Genomic DNA, 22,673 nt, shown 5'->3' on the forward strand with positions numbered 1-22,673 from the left:
AGTCTGGGCCATGCAGGGACATGGGGGGAGCACCAGCTGGGTTAAAATATCTCTCCAATGAGAGCAGCCCACGTTTCCAGACCGGCCAGGCCAATGTAGGACAGAGAGGGAGGGAGGGAGCGACATGATCAAACACCGAGGGGTTTATCAGATGTCCAGGCCGCCACCTGTTCAAACTCTCCATCACCATCTCGCACGGAGCCCCTTCGAGTTCTAAGAGAACCCAGAGAACTTTATTTCAAGCGAGAACTCGCCGTTAAGTCGCTGCGCTTTCAAGGGCGGAACCTTTCTTCAGCGCTTGTATTTTCCACACGGAATACTGTCAAACCCGGACCGTAAATACACCGTCGCTCAGTTCTTCCTACAGTGGCAGTAGGGTTTTTTAAAAAGGGAGGCTTTAACAAGAGAATATCGCCGTTTCAATGACTCAAATCGGTATTTTTACTCCGTGTGAAAGTAGAACTGTTAAGCTAGCTGGTTCCAGTGTCAAAGCGTGAACACTCCCGGCTGGACATGGATTCGTGCCGGCTGACGGGACTCAGCGGGGTCCTGTGCTCCCTGTCCCTGCTGTGTGTCCTGCTGGACCTGCAGCTGGACGGTAAGACAGCGGATACACCCAGAAACAACCGAGCTTTCGGAAACATTGGCATTGTTTTTAGCTTGTTAGCCTCGTTAGCTGTTTGTGACGCCGCGTTGAACGTCACGAAACTATTAACCCGTCTCGTTGACGTAATGATTGCTACGGTGATAGCTAAATGTAGCTGCGATGCAAAGTGTTAGAGTGTGTGTGTGTGTGTGTGTGTGTGTGTGTGTGTGTGTGTGTGTGTGTGTGTGTGTGTGTCTACACACACAAGGATTAACAGGACTGACCAGTTCTGGCCCCGTCCCCCTTCTCCTGTTATAATGTGTGTGCATATGCATGTCCTGCACTGCTATTTTATTTGTTCGCCAGTAATTTTACGGCTAATTTCTTGCTAATGTTAATATTATCTGTGGTAAAACAAGCTTATGTGAAATTCTCTTCTTGAAAAAAATGCATATTAAAGTTAAATTATTCTTTATAAAAAGAAAAAGAAAAATCTCATAAATCAGGGAATAAGAGGCAAAACTGGGTCACTTACATTAAGAGATACCATACCTGCACGTGTAATGATGTACAAATATTTGAAATACTCAGGGCTGAAGTCAGTTAATAACTTCATCAATCGACTGAACAGTAATTTCTTACCAATTTGAAAGTTGGAGACAGTTTTATTTAACATTTACAAAATTGTATCTGGTTCCCTCATGTTGCTGAGCAAAGATTTAAATGTTTAGTTGGCACGTTAACTGTTGGTCATTTGCGTTTATCGAGTGAAGATAATGTTTCGATGCAGAATGTTGGGTATTTTTTTTTGTTTTTCTCTTATTTTTACACCAGATTTGGTTGGTGACTTTTATCGACTTATGTCGGTTTTATCTACATAAAAACAAATTCATGTGGCAGTCGTGTTGATTTAACTACTGAACGACACGCGCAAACACTGTGACTTTGAAAAGAAAGTGACATTTTTTTGATTCATAAAAATGATTTGTAAAAGCACACGAATAACGTTTCCGCTTATTTCCTCAAAGGATGAGGAGAAAAGAAGAAGAGAATGGTTAGATTGTTAAAAACACGTTAGTACAATATTTACATACGAAGCGACACGTGTAAACGCTGTGAATGTACAAGATATTTTTTCTTTGCTTCTAAAACAGTGTAATTAGATGCTTTTTTTTTAATGCTGTATTACTCTTAAATGGTGCATAGGAGTTTAGTTACTTCAAAGTATAATGATACGTCCTTTTGCGATAAAATACTGACAAACTGATATTTCTAGTTTAAAAAAAAAGAGGACGGCAGTTTGACGTAGAATTCTGATGTGTGTGTTGTACATTGTATTATGATATCATTGACGGTTGAGTCTCGTGACTTTCTGCTCCCCGGGTGAAGCGGCAGGACTGTTAGAAGTTCTCAGTGCAGGGTTCTCTGTCTTTCGACAGAACCGTAATTAGCCGACGTGAGGAAATGAACCACCGTGGCCGTCTGCTTCGACCGCCATGTTGCTCAGCCCTTTCCGCTAATCCTATCAAGCTCTGCTTTACGTCTCAGGTGTCTTGGGGGCGACTCACGCGGAGATCGAGCACCACTTGGAGATGGGCCGCAAACTGTTGGCCGCCGGCCAGCTGGCTGAAGCCTTGTCCCACTACCACTCTGCTGTGGGTAAGGTTACACACTTTTATATTCTTGTCTCTGGCTGACATTTCTAATCCCTGTAATAGCTGCAAATATTTTTAAAAAAAAAGGCAGTAAAAATGCACCTAGATGAAAGCAACATTTGCCGTAACGTTTTCCAGAGGGAGACTCTAAGAACTACCTGACGTACTACAAGCGAGCCGCCGTGTTCCTCGCCATGGGGAAATCCAAATCAGCCCTTCCAGACCTGACCAGAGCCATCCAACTCAAGCCTGACTTCCTGGCTGTAAGTAAGCCTGAGCAGAGAGATGGTTTAAAGCCTCATAACCATAACGCCTCCTTCCTCTTTATCCCTGGATCTCCAGGCCCGGCTGCAGAGAGGGAACATCCTTCTGAAACAGGGCCACACGCTGGAGGCCAGGGAGGACTTTGAAGCAGTGGTGAGTTCACTCTGCCACGTCTGCAGTCCTAAATTACGCCGACTGTCTTCTCATGTTTCCCTATGTGACAAATGTAACTGATAAGGATTTTTTTTTATTTCCGTGTTTGAATTGGAATGAAAATCTTTTTTTTTTTCCTTCTTCTTCTTCTTCTTCTTCTTTCAGCTGCAGCGCTCTCCAGACCACGGGGAAGCCCAGGAACAGCTGATGAAGGCGAACGAGCTGGAGGAGCTGCAGGAGGAGGCCCACGCTGCGTACCACGAGGGCGACTACAGTGCAACCATCCACGTGCTGGAGCGAGTCATTGAGGTAACCCAGTTTCCAAGACGAGGATGGAGTTTTTGAAGCTGAAACTACAAGCTTTTAACCTTTCAAAGGCTTCGCTGTAGGCTGTGACATGGTTGCTGCTTTGCTTGTCAAAATGATGTAAACTTTGTGAAACGTCACACAACCCCTGGAAAACGATTTGCTTCACTGTCACGATTTGATCCATTTGGTCTCACAGCCTTCAGAATGTCACAACAGCCCCAATTATTTTCCCACATTCAAGTTAGCAAGAGGGCTAACAGGAAGTGGTGGCCTTGGCTGTGTTACGACTGCTGCTACTCATTTCTTACTTTGTAAGAGGGTGAGGACGGTTACATCTTGGCAAACCAACAATGTGAACCTAATCTAGTTGACGACTTTTGACAGTGAATGCTAACACTTACCATCCACTGCCATTCATTGCGCTAAGCTAACTAGCGGTCAGATTACCTGTTGGTGTCAGATACACACACAAAGAAGAGAAGGTTGTCCGTCTGTTGTCTGGCTGTGGGAATGATGGCAAATAAGGCTTTTTTTCCCCCCAAAAGCTTGGAATTTTCCTTTTCAGGCAACTTTTTATAAAAGTTGTTCCCATTTCCCCAGATCTCTCCTTGGGATCCTGAGTCACGGGAGCTCCGTGCGGAATGTTACATCAGAATGGGGGATCCACAAAAAGCCATCCAGGATTTGACGCCGACCACGAGGCTACGCAACGATAATCGTGCTGCCTTCCTGAAACTCAGCATGCTCCACTACAGCCTCGGAGAACATCACGAGTCACTAAAGTGAGCTGGTGTGCAAATTAAGCTGATTGGAGAGCAGTCTTGATGTCATATTAAATCAAATGCTTCCATCGTCTTGTGTGCAGCCATATCCGAGAGTGTCTGAAACTGGACCAGGACGACAAGGAGTGCTTCAGCCACTACAAGCAGGTGAAGAAGCTCAGCAAGCAGCTGGACTCTGCAGAGGAGCTCATCCAGGAGGGCAGGTCAGTGGGGGGCTTTTTAGTGACCGTCCTCATCGAGCCTCCCGTGCGTCTCTCTTTGTACGGTTGGTCTAACATGAGGTGCAGTTGTTTTGGACTGTGCCCCACCAACGTCTGACCCAAGTCTGATACAGAAGTAGGTGATATGCTGCTTGTTAGTTGGCAAACGCAAACAAAGTAGAAGGAACCTTTTGTGTCATCAACTAAGCCATTTGGCGATCCGCAGTAGAAAAGAGCCCCAACCGCAGTCCCAATGCAGGTAGACGACTGAATTCACTTTATGACAGGCATCCTTATTATTTTCGAGATGCTACCACCAGATCAAGGGATTAAATCGGCCCGTGCTACGCAGGTACAAAGGCCTCGGAGGCAGTGAGTAATGTCTTTATGACTCTACTTGCCGACTGCCACTTGGATTCACGGAGACCCCCTTTTCAAGCGGACTACGGCACACTTGCGTTCGTCAGGTAAGGTGAGGAGCATCGTGCCCGATGCCACCTTTTCAAGTAGACTGCGATACACCTAAGTTCACCCGAATCAAATGAATTGGACTTTGTGGTCAAGTGAACTTGGATCCAGGCCTGGGCGCCCAAAGTAAAACCCTCCCAAGAACATTTGCTGGCCACTATGAGTTCCAAGTACGGTTACGCGTTTTACTTTGCTTTTTCCATGTCTTAGTGAAATGTACAAGTCAAATTCATGTCCCGTCTTGTTTGCTGTACTTGTGGTCAGGTATCAGGAAGCCATTGATAAGTACGACTCGGTGATGAAGACGGAGCCCAGTGTTCCGTACTACACCAACCTGGCCAAAGAGAAGATTTGCTTCTGCCTGGTGAAGGTCAGCGTTTTTAGAGTTGAAGACTTGACCTCAAAGGCTGCTCAGTGGGAGGCCTGCCCATGTACCAAATCATTCACTGTGGTATTCTGGTATTTCTTGTTAATTCTAGATTAAGTTAGTGTTGGAGGCCATAGATATATGCTCAGAAGCCCACCAGAGAGACCCTCGCAATGCTAAAGTCCTCCGAGACCGAGCGGAGGCTTACATCCTCAACCAGGAATATGAAAATGGTAAGCTCGACTACCGTAAACGGTCTTGTATTTTTACCCTAATATCCTTGAGACAGAAGTCCCGACTGGTTTATCAGCACAAAACTCATCAGGTGTGTTGGCAGTAGAACAAGCACTGATGTTTTTGTATCCGTCACCAGCTGTTGAGGACTACCTGGAAGCACGGGAGTTTGACAGCGACAGCAACGACATCAGAGAAGGGCTGGAACGAGCCCAGAAACTTCTCAAGATCTCTCGCAAGAGGGACTACTATAAAATCCTTGGTGTTAGCAGGTATCCAGACTATCTCCTTTTTTTTTTTTTTTTTTTTTAATTCCTCCAGACTTTGACATCAAATTCGTCGAGAGCTAACTTCTGTTGTTTTCCTCAGGGCCGCCAATAAGCAGGAGATCATCAAGGCCTACAGGAAGCTGGCACAGCAGTGGCACCCGGACAACTTCCAGTCAGAGTCGGAGAAGAAGGAAGCGGAGAAGAAGTTCATTGATATCGCCTCAGCTAAAGAGGTCCTCACCGACCCAGGTCAGGAGCTCTTCTAATTTTATGAATTGAAATGAACGTTTTTAGAGGCTGGTCACCTGATTTCCTGTCCCAAGTAACTCAGAAGGTGAAGCTTACGAGAGCATGTTGGTTTCACACCATCATCACAGCTAATTTAGAGGAAAATCTTAACATTTGGAGAAAAGAATTTTAACACCTCTCTCATGTTTAGACAATGAATATGAAGTTGCAACATTTTAGCTTTGTACAAAAAACAGGAAACAAAGGAGATGGCTAATTAGTGACCCTCGCTAATCATTACTAATCTTTGAGAGGGTGATTTAGAAGTGTCGCATGAGAAAAGGTTGACGGGAAGTTGCACAAAACTGCTTATTAAGGTCAGGCGGCACGGTGGTGCAGTGGTCAGCACTGTCCCCTCACAGCAAGAAGGTTCCAGGTTCAAGCCCCGGCTCCAGCACAGGATCTTTCTGTGTGAGTCTGCATGTTCTCCCTGTTCCTGCGTGGGTTCTCTCTGGTACTGGTCTCCATGTTCTCCCTGTTCCTGTGTGGGTTCTCTCTGGTACTCCAGCTTCCTCCCACAGTCCAAAGACATCAAGAGGGGACGAGGCTGATTGATACTCTAAATTGACCGTAGGTGTGACTGTGAGTGTGAATGGTTGTCTGTCTCTATGTGTTGGCCCTGTGATGGACTGGTGACCTGTCCAGGGTGAACCCCGCCTCTCACCTGAAGGCTGCTGGGATAGGCTCCACCCCCCACGACCCTTAACAGGATCAGTGGTAGAGACTGGATGGATGGATGGATGGATGGATGGATGTGGTCACTTGAGGAGGCTTTTGCCTTGTTTTTTTTTGTTGTAAAAATGCACCCACTGGGAGATTGAAACCTCTCTTTCCTGTAAGCTAGGAAACCTTTAGCTCGACTGACCATCAGCTGGTGTCTCACAGGATTTTCCTAAACTTTGTCACCAGATGGCAGCAATGCACCCGATACTTGCTGGTACTTCAGAACAATTAACATCTGGCACGAATGAAAGTTATTCCTTAAAACCACGCCATTTGTTTTTACAAGTAGATCTCCTCCTCTGTTTTGTTGCGTATGCCGCCATCTCTTGATGACAACCCTCGCTGCATACCCTAAATTATTCACTCCAAGCCAGGCGATGGAAACTAACCTTATCCGCATTTCCTTGTATTTGCAAAACCCTCAAAATTTGCTTGACAGTTAAATGGAAACACGACTTCTGTTCCAAGTGGACATTAAATTTTTTTGTTGTTGTTTTGTTTTTGGAAAGACCCAATTTAAGAGTAGAGGTTTCTTTTTGATCCGGCTCACACACGTCCATCATGTTGAACGTTCACTGACGTTCATCTTCCGTCTCGTTTACCAGAAATGAGACAGAAGTTCGATGCAGGCGAGGATCCTCTGGACCCCGAGAACCAGCAGAGCGGAGGGCACGGCGGACACGGTTGGCCTTTTCCCTTCAACCCATTCGAGTCCGGAGGCAGCTTCCACTTCAAGTTCCAGTAAAAAGTAAAACGAGAAGAGGACTTGGAGAACTTGGTTTACGATGTCTTTGGATGGACGTGAAGACCTATAGAGGAACTCGGGAGTCTTCCTCGGAACTTCTGCTTCAGCCTGGACGCGACGCGATGATTTCACTTCAAATCTAGAAATAACTGGACCTCTGAACACAACAATTGATCGTTGAATTAACGTCTTTCCGCGACTGAAGAAAACGACATCTTGCGATTCAGCTCTGTAGGAAGGGGGAAAGCGTGTCATGTGGGCCGTTTCTTTCCCAAGAACACCTATTTTTTTTCCTTTGTGCCATTCTTTTAAACTTTGATTTGAGGGTTTTGTTCTTTTCTTTTTTTTTTAATTTTTGCTTGGAATTTTGACAGGACTTGTCAGTGGTAGAATTCTGCTTGGAGTATTTTCAGTGGGAATGTAAAAGTTTACTGATACTATTATGTTTTTAACCAGGTGGAACCTTCTCTATTTCAGAGAACATTTTGTTTCATGTAGGAAGACATCGGGAGACATTCATAGGAAGAAGTTTTTTGGTTTACTACAATCTGAACAACGGGAGAATTCTGTATTCATGTGGGAATATTGAATCCCCAACCGGTGGCAAAAGATCTCAAGATTCCCTACAGAGTGTAGAAACTGATACCCGAGTCGTGTTGGAGCATACACTCTACTATTTTCAAGAAAATTCAAAGCACATTATTGAAAACTTGCACTTTTATTTTGAAAACCACTCCAGCTCTCATGACATGTTACTGCAAACTTACCGAAAAGTTTGCTTTTTTCCTTTCTAAGTGTCTTGACTGTGTAGGAGCCTTAGCTTTAGAAATGTGTACACAGTAATTATATTACTACCACAGAAGGAGGATATGCAGTTGTAGTACTTCAGCAGTATATGTCAAAACTTAGTAGAATACTTCAAAAGGCTCAAACCAGTCAGTTGTGTTTAAAGTGCAACTTTGCAAACACTTTAAGATTTCCTCCAATGCAAAACTATTTAAGTAAAATGATGCTCTTTTAAGGCTCTTTTTTTAAAATCAATTTTGTCATATTTATGATCACAGCTTTACTGATGGACTGTGAACCAAAAGCTTCGTGTTTCGATCAGCTGACTGGGGGTTTCTGGTTTTCTCCTTGTTTTTTTTTGTTTTTTTTCTGTTGCCAAACTGAATCGGATGACATGCGCGACTGTATTAAAATACTGAAACAACACGGTTTTGTTTGGTTCTTGGTTCCTGCTGATGTCGAGCGATAGCAAGGAAACTAGCAGCAGGCTACAGTTGAATGGTAGCATACCAGTATATGTGGTACAGTTAAGATTGAGAGAGATAAAAATAAATAAGATTGTTGTATAAACCGCATAGCTAATTATAATTTTTGTTCCGATCATTTTCATGTGTAAAAAGATGTTCCAAGAATATAGGATCTTGAAAAGTTTCCTCAAATTAAAAAAAAAAAAGTACTGATTCCTCCATAACTCCAGTTTTTCTTTCAAAACATACAACACTTTGCATGTTGAAATTTGTAAGACGGTTTTAAAAATGCAGTTTTCTTGGATTATAATCAACTTTATATGTTTCAGTCAGAAAGAACTACACTGTACAGGACAATGTAACACCGTTTCCACCCAGTCACCTGCTGTTTGCTCAGGCAAACAAGTCGCTTTAACAGGCATGTCAAATGTACGGCTGCCACTGCAAAGCATGATGGGAATGCTCCTGCATCTGTTCCTTGATTGTCCTCAGAGCTCAGCCATACATCAGGCTCAGAAAGAGTCTATGCATGATGCTCCTTTGTCAGTGGTTCGCTCCAAAACCCTGTGTGTCATCCAGACTGTCCGCCTCCACCTCAATGGATACCACATGGTGACCCGGGATCATGGCCAGGCCCAGAACACGGGGTTCACCCTGGGAGAAGGTGTCTAAGAACACATGGGATTCCTCATTGTTAAACTCCAATAACATTTATAGAAATATCAGATCAGATTCTGTAAACAAATAACAACAAAGAACCCCTTCATCTACCTGTGGATTTTAAGAATTCCTGAGCTGATCCGAGGATAACGTTGCAGTCCCGGTCTGTGCAGAGGAAGAGCCCCACCAGGGTCCGCCCGTCAGTCATGCGGATCCTCATGTTCTTGTTCAGGAGCCCCTCTAGGTTCTGTCTTGCCTGAGATGATGACGATGAGGGCACCTCAGACTGCTCCTGGGTGTCAACATAATACACACAACATCATGAAGGAATTCAACTTACTTAATATTAAACAAGTACTAATACCTTGACACCTGCTCAAAAACACACAAATCCTAGTTTACTGGAATAAGAGTATAACTAATCTTGAACACTAATTACTTAACAACAGGGACATTGTATTTGACTGCAGGAAAGACCCTAATAAATACTGGGAGACAAGCTAGCATCATGATTTAAGTACTTGGTTTATCTACCTCGTTATAATTTTTTGTAAAAATACATAAATTTAATAAAATGATGAATGGCTAGATAGTTTAATGAAAGGTTTAACCGTTGACGCTATCAGGTTTATGTAAATGTCTTCAAAAGCTGATGGATCAGCAGCTGAAGAAGCTAACTCGTTAGCCACCGGCTACTGTAAGCTAGCTGTGACTTATGACTTCAGAAATGTATATCCATGTTGTATTCTTGACTATTGGATCTCAGATAATATGATAAACGGTTTAGAGATGTAGAACTTGTAAAGAATAAATACATACACGACTCGAAGGACCATTTTCTTCAATCATTGTTGCCTTCCTCTTCTATTACATTTGCTGCCGGACTACTTTCCCTGCCGGACAACCGGAAATTCCGTGAGGAAATTCAAGATGGCGTCATTTATTTATTTTTTGCTGCGAATTTAGAAATCTGTTGACTGTGAATTCGACAGCGCATACGGTTGAAGGAAGAGGCCACAATCAACGAAAGAAGACTCTGACAAACGTAAGAAAAACATTATATGAGTGTCGCATAAACAGCGTTGAGGGGGCGGACGCGGTCATTTCTCACTCCGATATTCTAGGTGGCGGTAAATTACGGTTTTGCATCTTCTCGTGCGCGCATCCGAAAAAGAAGATGATGAAGAAGAAGTAAGTGTCGATATTGCGCCTGGAAGTTCTTGTGGCAGTCCGTCAACAACATTAAACACATGTAATTCCTGGCAAAATGGAGGAAGAAAACACATTGGAGGAAACTTGTGCAGCCTCCTGGTGGCGAGCAGGAGAACCACATTAACGTTGAGAGGCGTCTGAACCTGCATGGATATCAAAAAGTGTGAAAATTATGTGGTTACCCACAAACAGTGAGACGCAACAGGTCATCCGAACCAGCAGTGTGACCCCGGGGTTCCCTCCGTCCACCAGACCACATCCATAGAGTCCTGCTTGGACCTCATCATGATTCACCAGATCATGCTGCGTCTGCTGGTTGTGCCCAAACAGAGAGGTAAGTGTTGGCCTGCTGATTCTGTCTGGGGTCTAAAGGAGGCCAACTGAGGCCTGTGGGATACGAACACCAGACGGACCGTCTCCCATGCCACAAATTCTAAGAGATGACCTCACACCTGCGGTCCAACCTCAAGTCCCAAAGTCAGTGCTGTCATGGTCAAGCTGGTTGACTTTCGGACTTTTTGGGACATGTGGGAGCGTCGCCCTTCTCTCTTGTTCAAACCGGGCTGGGATGCTAGATGAACAGCTCGTGCCCTTCAGAGGCCGATGTGGATTCAGTCCGGACATTCCTAGTAAACCTGCCAAGTGTGGGATCAAGGTTTGGGTCACCTGCGATGTGGCTACATCAATGGAAGATGCAGGTCTACACAGGGAACGTACCCGGCAGGCTCCGAAGGGGAACCAGGTAAGGACTCTAGTCCTGGACTCTACAGGGTGGCTCTGGGGAAGTCTTTGACGGCTTATCTACGAGCTGAGGAACTCTTAATTGGCCAGAACAAGCAGGGACTTCCCCCTGTCACTGCTGGGGAAGCGAAGAGAGTCCTCCGTGTTTGCCGTCACCAAAACGCAAACAGTGGCGTCCTTCATCAATAAACTGCGCAGGAATTCTCTGCTTGTTAGGGCCGGGCACCAGCAGGCATCCACGAGTGAGGAGGAGCGCAAGAAGCCAGCCATCATCCTCTACTACAACTGCAGCAAAGGAGGTGGGGTCACCCTGGATAAGGGGTGTACCGCCATCAGTTAGCACACTGAAATGTGTGTGTGTCTGTACCCAGAGTGGCCACAGGAAGAGGAGGACGAACGCTTTATGGCTGCAAGGTAGAGTATCTTCTGAAACTAGTGAAATGATGGGAACAAGTTGCTTCTCGTGGCCCTGAATTCATCAAACGGGACTTCTCGCTGCCGTCTGGTCTGTGGACGGCCTCGTCTACAGATGGAGGCTGACCCTAGACCAGCTGGGGACAATACACCAGAGAGGACGCACGCCCCCAGCCTACGGTTCACCGCAGCCTTCGAGTCCGAACACAAGAACACCGACAGAAGAGGAGAAAGCTGTGTCAAATCTGCACTGGGGAAAAAAGAGAAGAGACAAATCTGCAACAACTGCGGAAAGTCCATATGTAAAGAACACGGCTGGCTACGAACACACACACACGGATACTTTACAATACAGTGTGTGCTTTTTAGGAAATAAATCTTCCCCAAGCTCTTGCATTTTTGCTTCATTTGTAAATTAAAAGGTTAAAAAGGACAGTTTGAATTTCCAAAACTGAACGGGGCGCCATGGTACGGATTTTTGTTGACGAACGTTTTTTCTACATCAGACTTTTCCTCCCATGTGGGCGAAGGCCACAGCATTAAGGGAGCGTGTTCCTTTAGATGCTTGTAGTGTGTGCTGACAGACACCAGAGGGCGCTGCCGCCTTGTTCTGGAAGGCGGCGTGGAGGCTGGCTGGGTTGCCTCGGTTCACACAGCTCGGCTCTGAATGGAGCTCAGGAGCTGGTGTCATTTACTCTGTGTGTCACACCGCATAAAATCTGGGTTAGCGAGAGCACAGCACCCAGGGGAGGCTCTTCCTTTTCTCTCTCACCCTCACCATGCCTCCCTGCCAAACAGACATGGGTGTGTGTTGGAGAGGAGATGGGGGGGTGGGGGGGTGGAGCTGTAGTGCAGTGTGTCATGGCCTGCGGCATATGGGAGTCCTGGCCTTTTTTTTTTTTTGCAGCTGCATACAGAGACACGCGCACTGACATGGAATCACACACACATCCTGTCTCACCAGCCATTCAGTCTGGCAACACTGGTCTTGTCATTGGCCAGAGGCTTACACACACACACACACTCACACACATCTCCTCCTCCTCAGTTGTACAGCCGTGTCTCTCCTGGCAGATGTGGTCATTGGAAGAGGCGCTAACAAATTCCACTCGTCTCATCTGTGGGCGCCGAGGGAAGCCGAGCTGGAGCGTTGCTGGCACCTGTTGCAGCGCAGGAGGCAAAGCGGAGTGAACAAGTGTTTACATGCGCTTGGCGTGCACAAACAAAAACAAAAACAAGGATGCAGCTCCTACCTTCTGTGTCATGTCGATAAACAGACGCACGTTCTTCGGATGGTACGAAGCTGCCAAAGGAGATATTTGATAATCTGCGTTGTTCATCTTAAAAAAACTCAAATTTTCTCAAGATAATGAGATACATAAACCTGTCATCACAAGAAAATAAGATTCATTACATTGAGATAGCGGTTTAATTAACTCACAATCTCAGGATTATGACTTGATTACTTCATTATCTTGAGGGAGTGGCTCAACTACAATCTTGAGATTGTTGCCAGATTACTTGACCTCAAGATTATGACTTGATTTTCTCGTTATCTCAAAATAAAGGCCTGACATACTCATGATCATGAGATGGTGGCTGGATGATTTCATTATCTTGAGTTAACGGCTTAATTAGATCATTATCCCAAGGTGGTTCTAGATTATTTTATCTCAAGATTATAACTGGATGATTTCATTATCTTGAGTTAACGGCTTAATTAGATCATTGTCCCGAGGTGGTTCTAGATTATTTTATCTCAAGATTATAACTGGATGATTTCATTATCTTGAGTTAACGGCTTAATTAGATCATTGTCCTCAGGTGGTTCTAGATTATTTTATCTCGAGATTATGACTGGATGATTTCATTATCTTGAGTTAACGGCTTAATTAGATCATTGTCCCTAGGTGGTTCTAGATTATTTTATTTTGAGATTATGACTGGATGATTTCATTATCTTGAGTTAACGGCTTAATTAGATCATTGTCCCTAGGTGGTTCTAGATTATTTTATTTTGAGATTATAACTGGATGATTTCATTATCTTGAGTTAACGGTTTAATTAGATCATTGTCCCTAGGTGGTTCTAGATTATTTTATTTTGAGATTATAACTGGATGATTTCATTATCTTGAGTTAACGGTTTAATTAGATCATTGTCCCTAGGTGGTTCTAGATTATTTTATCTCGAGATTATAACTGGATGATTTCATTATCTTGAGTTAACGGCTTAATTAGATCATTGTCCCTAGGTGGTTCTAGATTATTTTATCTCAAGATTATAACTGGATGATTTCATTATCTTGAGTTAACGGCTTAATTAGATCATTGTCCTTAGGTGGTTCTAGATTATTTTATCTCGAGATTATGACTGGATGATTTCATTATCTTGAGTTAACGGCTTAATTAGATCATTATCCCTAGGTGGTTCTAGATTATTTTATTTTGAGATTATAACTGGATGATTTCATTATCTTGAGTTAACGGTTTAATTAGATCATTGTCCCTAGGTGGTTCTAGATTATTTTATTTTGAGATTATAACTGGATGATTTCATTATCTTGAGTTAACGGTTTAATTAGATCATTGTCCCTAGGTGGTTCTAGATTATTTTATCTCGAGATTATAACTGGATGATTTCATTATCTTGAGTTAACGGTTTAATTAGATCATTGTCCCTAGGTGGTTCTAGATTATTTTATTTTGAGATTATAACTGGATGATTTCATTATCTTGAGTTAACGGCTTAATTCGATCATTGTCCCTAGGTGGTTCTAGATTATTTTATTTTGAGATGATGACTGGATGATTTCATTATCTTGAGTTAACGGCTTAATTAGATCATTGTCCCTAGGTGGTTCTAGATTATTTTATCTCGAGATTATGACTGGATGATTTCATTATCTTGAGTTAACGGCTTAATTAGATTATTGTCCCTAGGTGGTTCTAGATTATTTTATCTCAAGATTATGACTGTATGATTGCATTATCTTCAGTTAACAGCTTAATTAGATCATTGTCTCTAGGTCGTTATTTTATCTCGGGATTATGACTTGATTATTTCAAAACAAAAGCTCGATTGAGTAATTTTCTGGAAATAGTGGCTAGATGGATTTATCGTGAGATTATGACTTGATAATCTTATTCTGAAATAATGGCTTGATCGTCTCACTATCTTGAGATGGTGCGAGATTAATTTCTCTCGTGATTATGACTTTATTATCTCATCTTGAAATGGAGACTAATTTAAGTATCTTTTGGGATCTATTGGGATTTGATTAACAAATTATCTCAAGATAATCTAGAAGAAGTGTCTTAATTACCTGATCTTGAGGTTGTAACTTGATTGACTCATTATCTCAAGATCGTGGTTATCTATTACTATCTATTTACTATTAAGATATCTGTCATTATCCAGATTATCTGGAGATAACGGCACAAACAAACGCACCTGTTTTGGCTTCCATATGGTGGCTCTCTTAATCACAGCAATTTAGTAATTTTGATAAATTGCGCCCATTTTCTTTTTTTCTCTAAATTTCTATTGCATCGATGTGAGTGACCTCCTGTTCGTGTACGGCACAGAACCAGCACCTCCAACCTGAAGTAGCGAGACAGAACTCGGCTATCATTCATTTCTTTACTTCCATCGGTTCGTTTCCTTTTTTTTTTTCAGGACGAGTTCCACAGAGATGGTGGTGCAGTGGTCAGCACTGTGGCCTCAAAGCAAGAAGGTTCCGGGTTCAAGTCCCGGCTGGAGCACAGGATCTTTCTGTGTGGAGTCTCCATGTTCTCCCTGTTCCTGTGTGGGTTCTCTCTGGTACTCCAGCTTCCTCCCACAGTCCAAAGACATCAAGAGGGGACGAGGCTGATTGATACTCTAAATTGAATGTAGGTGTGACTGTGAGTGTGAATGGTTGTCTGTTTCTATGTGTTGGTCCTGTGATGGACTGGTGACCTGTCCAGGGTGAACCCCGCCTCTCACCTGAAGGCTGCTGGGATAGGCTCCACCCCCCACGACCCTTAACAGGATAAGAGGTAGAAATTGGATGGATGGTGTTCCACTGACCCTGGACGCTACAAACATGAGAATCGACGCTACAAACGGAGGAGAGAAAAAGCTACAAGAAAGTTCTTGCTCGTGCTTTATGCTATGCTAATGCTAATCCATTCATTCAAGCAAATTCAAACTTAAAGGAAGAAAATCACATTGTCAATTTTGGAACAACAACATCATTACAACATTATCAGAGTAGAAACTACAATCCTCCTAATCAGCGACCTTAATATAACCCGGGGTCACTGTCATTTGCTTAATTAGCCTAATTAGCAAAAATGTTAATGGGATGTGACGAAAGCCAAAAGTAGGCGTGATTGTAATTGTTTGTAACGCCACAATCTGGAGTTAGCAAGTTGATTATTGCAGTATATTTTTGCCGTGATTAGGGTTAGGAGTTGTGCTGAAAAACAAAAGAGTTAATTAATTTGTTCTCTTGAGGAAACAGAAACAACGGGCTAATTGTCTGCCCCCGAAAAACAGCTGTTATTGTCCCGGGATAACGAGCTGATTTAATTCATGACCACGAGGACGTCATAATCAGCTTGTGATCTCAAGATAACGGCGTTAAAGAAATTAGCATTAGCACAACCTGTCTTGTCTTCCACAGACCCCCCCCCCCAAAAAATAGCCTAATCTCAGGATAATGAGGCATTCGGTTTCTCTGGCTTAGTTTATCGTGTTTTCTCGAGAAAAAAAAGAAACGTTTTTTTTTATCATGGGAAAACTGAGATAACGAGGTCCTTAACTCATTGTGTTGGGATTGGTTCTCTAATAAAAGTTGTTATCTTGAGTTAATGCAATAATTAAGATAAAGGTATTGAAATATATAGTAAAAAGCACAGCGTAGAGTTAATTCCTGCGCTAGCTCAAGATGACGAAGCTCTTTATTTTTCCAATAATGCATTGAATTTTCCTCTTATCTTGACAAAAAGACAAAAGGGACGTAAAACAAATTCTTCTTGTGAAAACTGAAATAACCTAGTAACCTCAATCTCAACCAGTTGATCGTTATCTGGAGTTAAATTAACTCGTCATGAGAAACCGAACTTCTTTATAGCGATTTTTTTTTTGTTGCATTAGTTAGCCTAAAAATATTAGCTTCCATTCTTGCTAGCTTACGGTAAAAATAGTGTATCCCTAACTATAACGTTATTGCTCTCTCTCTCTCTCTCTAAAGAATAAAGAAAAAAGAACAAAGACAGCGTTTTAATGGTAATATGCTAATTCATCAAGTTATCTTGAGAAAATGTGGATGACAACCAGGAAATTCGAGACAGTGAAATAATCAAGATGTCTGCTTTTAAAAAAAAATCCTAAAATGACCTCTCTGGGCTTCTGTACATCCAACTGCCTATTTTGAGGGGGGAAAACCCAATATTCTGATTAAATAAGGACAAATATCATATAAATTACCACATTCAGGCAGTTTTTAATAGTTTTTTTTATAAAGTCAGTTCAGCATTGTAAAAAAAATATATATATTTGTATGACTTAAAACTTAAATCTATGTTCCAGCTCACGAGGATCCATCGTTTAAACGTTCTGTTGACGTTTCCTCCTGCCGCAAGGCCAAACTTCATCCACTTCTTTATTTCTAGCTGGGTTCTAAACTGGAAGGTAATTCGTATTTTGCTTTTGTCAAAACTTAAGTGCCCCCGAGCAGCCACCGGGGCCCGGCTGGGGTCTGGAGGGAGGGAGGGAGGGAGGGAAAGAGGGGGGGGGGGGGGTTCCCAATGGCCTTACTGCCATCCAGTTGACACGAGCTCCTTAACTGTAGAGAAGCTGATGTTACAGTCAGAAATGCCCGTCCAGTTTATTTCGAACCCCCTCCCGCGGTGCTGGGTTGTCACAAACCGGCCGTTTACGCCGCCGCTTTCAAGGAAGGGAAGCGGAGTTCGATTATTCAGACTTGTTTCCATCCTCACCACAAGTAGTTAATTTTTAAGCAATACAATCTGATGTAAGTCTGGGCATGGCTGCGGCAGATTTTCCCAACCCCCCTCTCTCTGAATCCCTCCCCAGCACTCACACACACACACACACACACACACATACACACACACACACACACACATACACAGCTCGCTCCAAAATAATTTTTATGCAGCGGTGGGGGCTCCAGGAGAATATACGGTGGCCATATTTGATAGATTTGTGTCGAGCCCCGCATTGCAGGAGGAAAAATAAAAAAGGGAGGGGGGGTGGGGGTGTTGTGGGGGGGGGGGGTGCGAGATCTTGTAAGTGACAGTGACACCAGGCGAGTCTGTCGTGACTGATCCGGATAGAAGGAGAGAGAAAGAAGAGTGAGAGGAGGGGAAAAAAAGAAGGAGGAGGTAGCGGCGGTGGGTGGGTTGTGGAGGGAGGGGTGGTGAGGGGGGGGGGGTCAGACAGAAAGAAACAAACAAGTAACAATGTAACTTACATGCTGCCACACACCCCTTTTTTCCTCCCGTGTAACAATGTGTACGTTTTTAAGGAGGGAGGGGGCGCACGGAGGGAGAACGCGAGACGGAGAGAGGCAGAGAAAGGAGGAGGAGGAGGAGGAGGGGGGTGCGTTCTGAAATAATATAGTCAGCCATTTTTTATGTAAGGGGATTTTTTTTTCTTATTGGGGGGGTTGTTAAAAAATAAATATAAGAGGGCGGCCATCTTTGTTGCTCTGCCTAGTGTAAAATATTCCAAAACCGCCCCCCACTTTTTTCCTGGTGCCGATTTGAATATTAAATAAATATCACATATTCGAGGCAAGAATATCCTTTTTTGAATACAAGGACGGATCCGATGACGGGAATATAATGTCCTCTCCTCTCCGGTCTTGTGAGGAAGACGAGGGCATGGTGGTTAATTCCGAGGGAGGAGATTTTGATGAAGAAGACGACGACGGGGATCTAGACGAGAACGCAAGCGACATAAACTCGCCGGCGGCGCCTCGGGAAACTGCAACAGCACCGGCCGCGCCAGGTACGGTAAAGAAAGCTGGCGGGCTAATCGGGAGCGCGCATACGGAATCTTAAGAAACACTCTTTTTAACGGGGTCGAAATTGACTTAGTAAAAAGAAGCAAAGAGGGGTGGGGGTGTTGGGGTTTTTTGTTGTTGTTTTTTTTTTTTTGAAGTAGTGAAAAGCCGCAGTTTGCGCCTAATAGCTGCGCCTGTACCTCGGTTAACGTACAGAAGATAGAGGACCCCGGGGTGCGCGCTTAAACTAGTCCTTACAACAACAACAAAAAACAATAAATCTCATCCGCTATATGTGCGACACACACACACACACATATGTGCGTGTGTGTGCAGTTCTATATTCAAATGTTGCTCCTGGTGTGTGTTTTTGGCTGCACGAAAACGCGCGTTTGCACACAAAAAAACCCCGCGCCGGCCTGCCAGATGTGCCTGATGTCTCCTTTAACCTCCTGCACATCCCAACTAAAGTTGAGAGGAACTCCGCGGACGGTTCCGACACCCTGTTAAAAGTTTGTCACCTTTAGCAGCACCTTAAATAGGTGGTGGTGGGGGGGGGGGGGGGTGATGAAGGAGAAGATGGGGGTGGGGGGGTGAGTCTTCTCCAGGCCCCGAGGCTATATTTGACACCCATCTTCACTAGAGGTGATGCTGTGGAAAGCCGGGAGACACACACACGCACGCACACTCACTCACACTCATGCACCCTCCTCTATTGTCAGATAAATGTTTTTGCTGCATGCTGCAACAATAATCAGCTGAATTAAATATCAACGTTTCCTCCACGAACGCGCGCGCACACACGCACGCACACACAGTAAACACAAATGGGGGGGGGGGGGCGCGTGCGTTTGCTGCAGGGCTCCCGGTAGTGCGAGTTACACTATCGATCCTTCGTCATAGGGGGGGCCGACGTGCGTTTGATATTCTGGAAGTTTCTGGGTTTCAAAGGTGCAGAAAGTTGCTGCTTAACGACGCGGATGAAGGCGTGACGGGCAGATTCACGTTGTCATCCCTTACACAGTTGTTGTTGTTGTAGTTTTTGTTTTTTTCCCCCTCCACTAAATGAAATCCGCCGCCATGCCAGACAGATAAATGAGAGTCACGCTCAAGTGTCGAGGACCTTAGCCCCTCCACCACCCCGACCCCCCGCTCCTCACGACCTCCAGCCGCGGTCACAGCTGTGATTGAGGTCCCCTGTGTGTAGGGATTGCGTGGCGGGAAATAGTAGTTCCAGTTCAACACACCACCCCTCCGGCTGGAGGCCTTTCAATCACCGAGTCCTGCGTGCGCGCTGCTGCCGCCTCCGGCGTCTCTTCAGCGGCTTCACGCTGCACGGATACCCGGGACGCGGGGTGGGTTTGCTTGCTGGACGGGGTGGGAGGGAGGGAGCGTGTTTGTGCTGTTGGTGGGAGCGCGCACCAACAAAGGCAAGCACACAATAACATGTAGCCTATCAATCAGACCGGGTACGGACTGCAGCCCGTATTTCGGACTTGCTTTAACGCTCCAGTGCGTTTACTCCGGGGCTCAGGCTGCAGCTGCCTCACCCTCTCTTTTCCAGCTCCAAGCCAGGTCAGATTGCAGGTTAAACTGCTTCCCCCTATGGCCGCGATATCAGCCAGGCTCCGTAGGGAATGACGTTTTCACATCATTTCCCTCAAAGCATCCATGAGCACATCAGGATATGACACAATCCTAAGGTTTTAGATGTATACTTCCCCTGAAGTCAGGAGAAGTTGACACTTTGCGGGTGCAAGTCAGGTCTATAACTCTCTTTTTTTTGGGCGGGAGAGGGGGGGGGCTTTCTCTAAGTTGAGTACTGATGCAAATTCCCCCAATTATGTATTTTTTCTGGTGTAACGTTAGACCGCAGGTGCTAGGAAGGGAATGATGCTGACTTATAGGCATCACTACAAAGCCAAGACTGGAAAACATTCAGCGTTTAAAACTACGTTGCCAATCTTATCAAGTTAACATCACACAAAGCGGTTAGCTAACAGGTTAGCCAATGTAGCAGAGCCAATGTTACATGTGCCAAAAAAAAAAAGGGGTAGCATTGCGGTTGGCCTTATTTGTCTGTTTTGATCCAAATGACTCAATGATATGTGACTATTTTATCCTTCTCAACTTTGAAATTTGAAATGTGCCAGTATCTTTCCATATTTTTTTTTTGTTTCTGAAGTTTGGTTTTAAGACTTCTTCTGAGAATCTCATGATCGAGGTGGAAGCTCCTCTCTTGGCTAATGTTTAACATGTTAGCTAACCTCCTTGTTTGGTTAAAGGTAGCAGGCAGTTTCTGAAACGAGGACACTGACAAAAGTTGTCGCGGAAAGCACCGGAAAGCACTCTTCTTTTAAAAATATCAAACTGCAATATTCAACGTCCTACAAAACGAGAAGCATGCTAATGTGTAGCTAATGCTGCGGAGCTAACGTTAAACATACCAGAAAAAGGGTAGCACATTTCAAATTTCACAGTTGAAGACAAATTACTCACATTTTACTTTTTAATTTATTTGGTTGATGGGAGAAGAAAGGTGAAACGTGAGTGTTTTGTGAGTGTTTGAGATGCGCAACCATGTTTTTTTTTTTGGATAGCTTTTTGGTTTCTAGCTAAAATTCTTCTCTCAGCTAATGTTAAACATATTTACGAACCTCAAAATTAACTTTTACATCACCAGTTGACCGTGGTAGTCTAGTTTGATGCGTTCGCATTTGCCTGATGCGGTTTTATTTCCATCCAGTATCCTTTATTTTGTTTTTTTTTTATTATTTTGTTTGTAATTTTTGCAAGGTTTTAGACTTACGCTCACGAAGCGAGAGCTGATTATTTCATATGTGTAAGGATATGCATCATGGGAGGGAATGTCTGAGTCCAAATCAAATCTCAAGTCTCACGTGTGTGTCCAAGTCTCGAACTCGAGTCTCCATCTCTGGTTGTGACTGTGCTCATACCCATCGGCACTCTGCTGGTCACACTTTTAGATAAACCAATTATTCCTCCACTACAGAACCACAAACGCAAGCTGTCAAATCCACTTAGAACACACTGACAAAATGTAGCTAATTTAGCATGTGTCACAATTCAGACAAGGTCAGAGGTCACGGAAGCCACCATGGGTATCATGCGGCTTTTGTTGTGCGTAATTATGTTCAGCGGGGATTAGCTCGCATGTTGAGGAGACTATTCTGATAGCTGTCTCTCCTCTGCTTTCCCCCGTAGACGAAGAGGTCGACATATCAGACCGGGAGGTCCCGTGCAGGAAGAAAGGACGGCCGAAGAAAAAGAAGGACACTAAGAAGAAAGATAAAGAGGGGAAACCTGTTAAAGCAAAGAAGCGCAAGAAGATCGTATGTCTGGATTTTGAGTCCCCGCTGGTATCACAGCATCTTCTTGATTTTTCAATATCTCCCTCTCTTGTCTTCTGTCCAGGACAGTGATGTAGAGAGAGACTCAGACAGGGACAGGGACTACGGCGAGAACTCAGACAGCGTAGCCAGCGACTATGGATCTGGGGAGAAAAAGAAGAAGAAGAAGCATAAAGAAAGGAAGGAGAAGAAGACCAAGAAGAAGAAAAAAGATGAGGGGGACCGAGACAGCAGTCAGGAGGAAACAACAAAGGTAAGAAGATTAAACCTTTATTCTCCGATGGCACTTTTTGCTCACGAAACTCGTGTACTGATTGGTGGCTTCTGTTTAGCAACCAATAGAGCAGAAGACCTCAGCCCAGCTGGCGAAGGAATGGGGTCTGGAGGATGTTGATCATACCTTCACCGAGGAAGACTACAGGGAACTCACCAACTATAAAGCCTTCAGCCAGTTCATGAGGTATCAGTTGGTGCTAGTGTACGCTTGTTTTTCTACCTTTGTATTACGTCCCAAGATAATTTGAAAGGCTTGAAAAGTACCTGAAGCTAACAGTCCAGGTTGCGCCTCCATACATTCCTCTTATTGACCTGTTTCCACGGTTTCCACAAACTTGTCGCACCTCGCTTCATGAATAAGTCGTCGAGGAGAGAAAGTGGAGACTCGTAACATTGCAAACCGAGTGGAAAAACTTCAGGAGTTTTTGCTGCTGACTATGTGAATGTTGAGTCTGTGCTTGTAGGCTCAGGTTTACAACCACATCTGCAAAATTCATATGAGAGAAACGGGTGTTCTCCTGCTGAGAGAACGTATCCCACAGTGCATTTGTGGAGCACTGTTGCATTGCGTTGCACTGCAAGGTTAATGGTAATGCCCATCTAAGGAAACAAACCTCTATGTCTGTGTGGTTTTGTGAAAACACTGAAAAACTTTTGCAGTGCATGTGCTACTTTTTTGGAGTTG

The 22,673-nt window shown here is 44.1% G+C and overlaps 3 protein-coding genes across 4 annotated transcripts in view; 2 read left to right on the plus strand and 1 right to left on the minus strand.

The window, feature by feature from the left end:
- Positions 1-136: 136 nt before the first annotated feature.
- dnajc3b (DnaJ (Hsp40) homolog, subfamily C, member 3b) lies at positions 137-8,416 on the plus strand. Its single transcript, XM_086197429.1, has 12 exons — positions 137-598; positions 2,135-2,245; positions 2,380-2,504; positions 2,584-2,658; positions 2,824-2,967; positions 3,568-3,749; positions 3,833-3,952; positions 4,682-4,787; positions 4,897-5,017; positions 5,158-5,290; positions 5,388-5,536; positions 6,904-8,416. Exons 1-12 carry the CDS (start codon positions 514-516, stop codon positions 7,041-7,043), a joined length of 1,491 nt encoding a protein of 496 aa, XP_086053555.1. The 5' UTR covers positions 137-513; the 3' UTR covers positions 7,044-8,416.
- Positions 7,744-10,024, minus strand: naa38 (N-alpha-acetyltransferase 38, NatC auxiliary subunit). The gene is made up of 3 exons (XM_086197431.1): positions 9,776-10,024; positions 9,068-9,248; positions 7,744-8,964 (listed from the first exon to the last, which is right to left on the minus strand). The coding sequence occupies exons 1-3, from the start codon at positions 9,803-9,805 to the stop codon at positions 8,840-8,842; spliced, it is 336 nt and encodes a 111-aa protein (XP_086053557.1). The 5' UTR covers positions 9,806-10,024; the 3' UTR covers positions 7,744-8,839.
- A 7,915-nt stretch (positions 10,025-17,939) lies between these two features.
- The window catches only part of chd3 (chromodomain helicase DNA binding protein 3), a 44,733-nt gene continuing 39,999 nt past the window's right edge, over positions 17,940-22,673 (plus strand). Inside the window, exons 1-4 of one of the 2 annotated variants that reach the window (XM_086197427.1) lie at positions 17,940-18,346; positions 21,567-21,694; positions 21,777-21,965; positions 22,045-22,172. In XM_086197427.1, the coding sequence (XP_086053553.1) occupies positions 18,181-18,346; positions 21,567-21,694; positions 21,777-21,965; positions 22,045-22,172 (611 nt within the window). In that variant the 5' untranslated portion in view covers positions 17,940-18,180. The remainder of the gene's footprint in view (positions 18,347-21,566; positions 21,695-21,776; positions 21,966-22,044; positions 22,173-22,673) is intronic. The other variant, XM_086197428.1, reaches the window with a different exon arrangement.

The sequence above is a fragment of the Aulostomus chinensis genome, chromosome 24, assembly GCF_037954235.1.
Source record: "Aulostomus chinensis isolate RoL2024-O1b breed Wild chromosome 24, RoL_Achi_v1.0, whole genome shotgun sequence".
Lineage (NCBI taxonomy): Eukaryota > Metazoa > Chordata > Actinopteri > Syngnathiformes > Aulostomidae > Aulostomus > Aulostomus chinensis.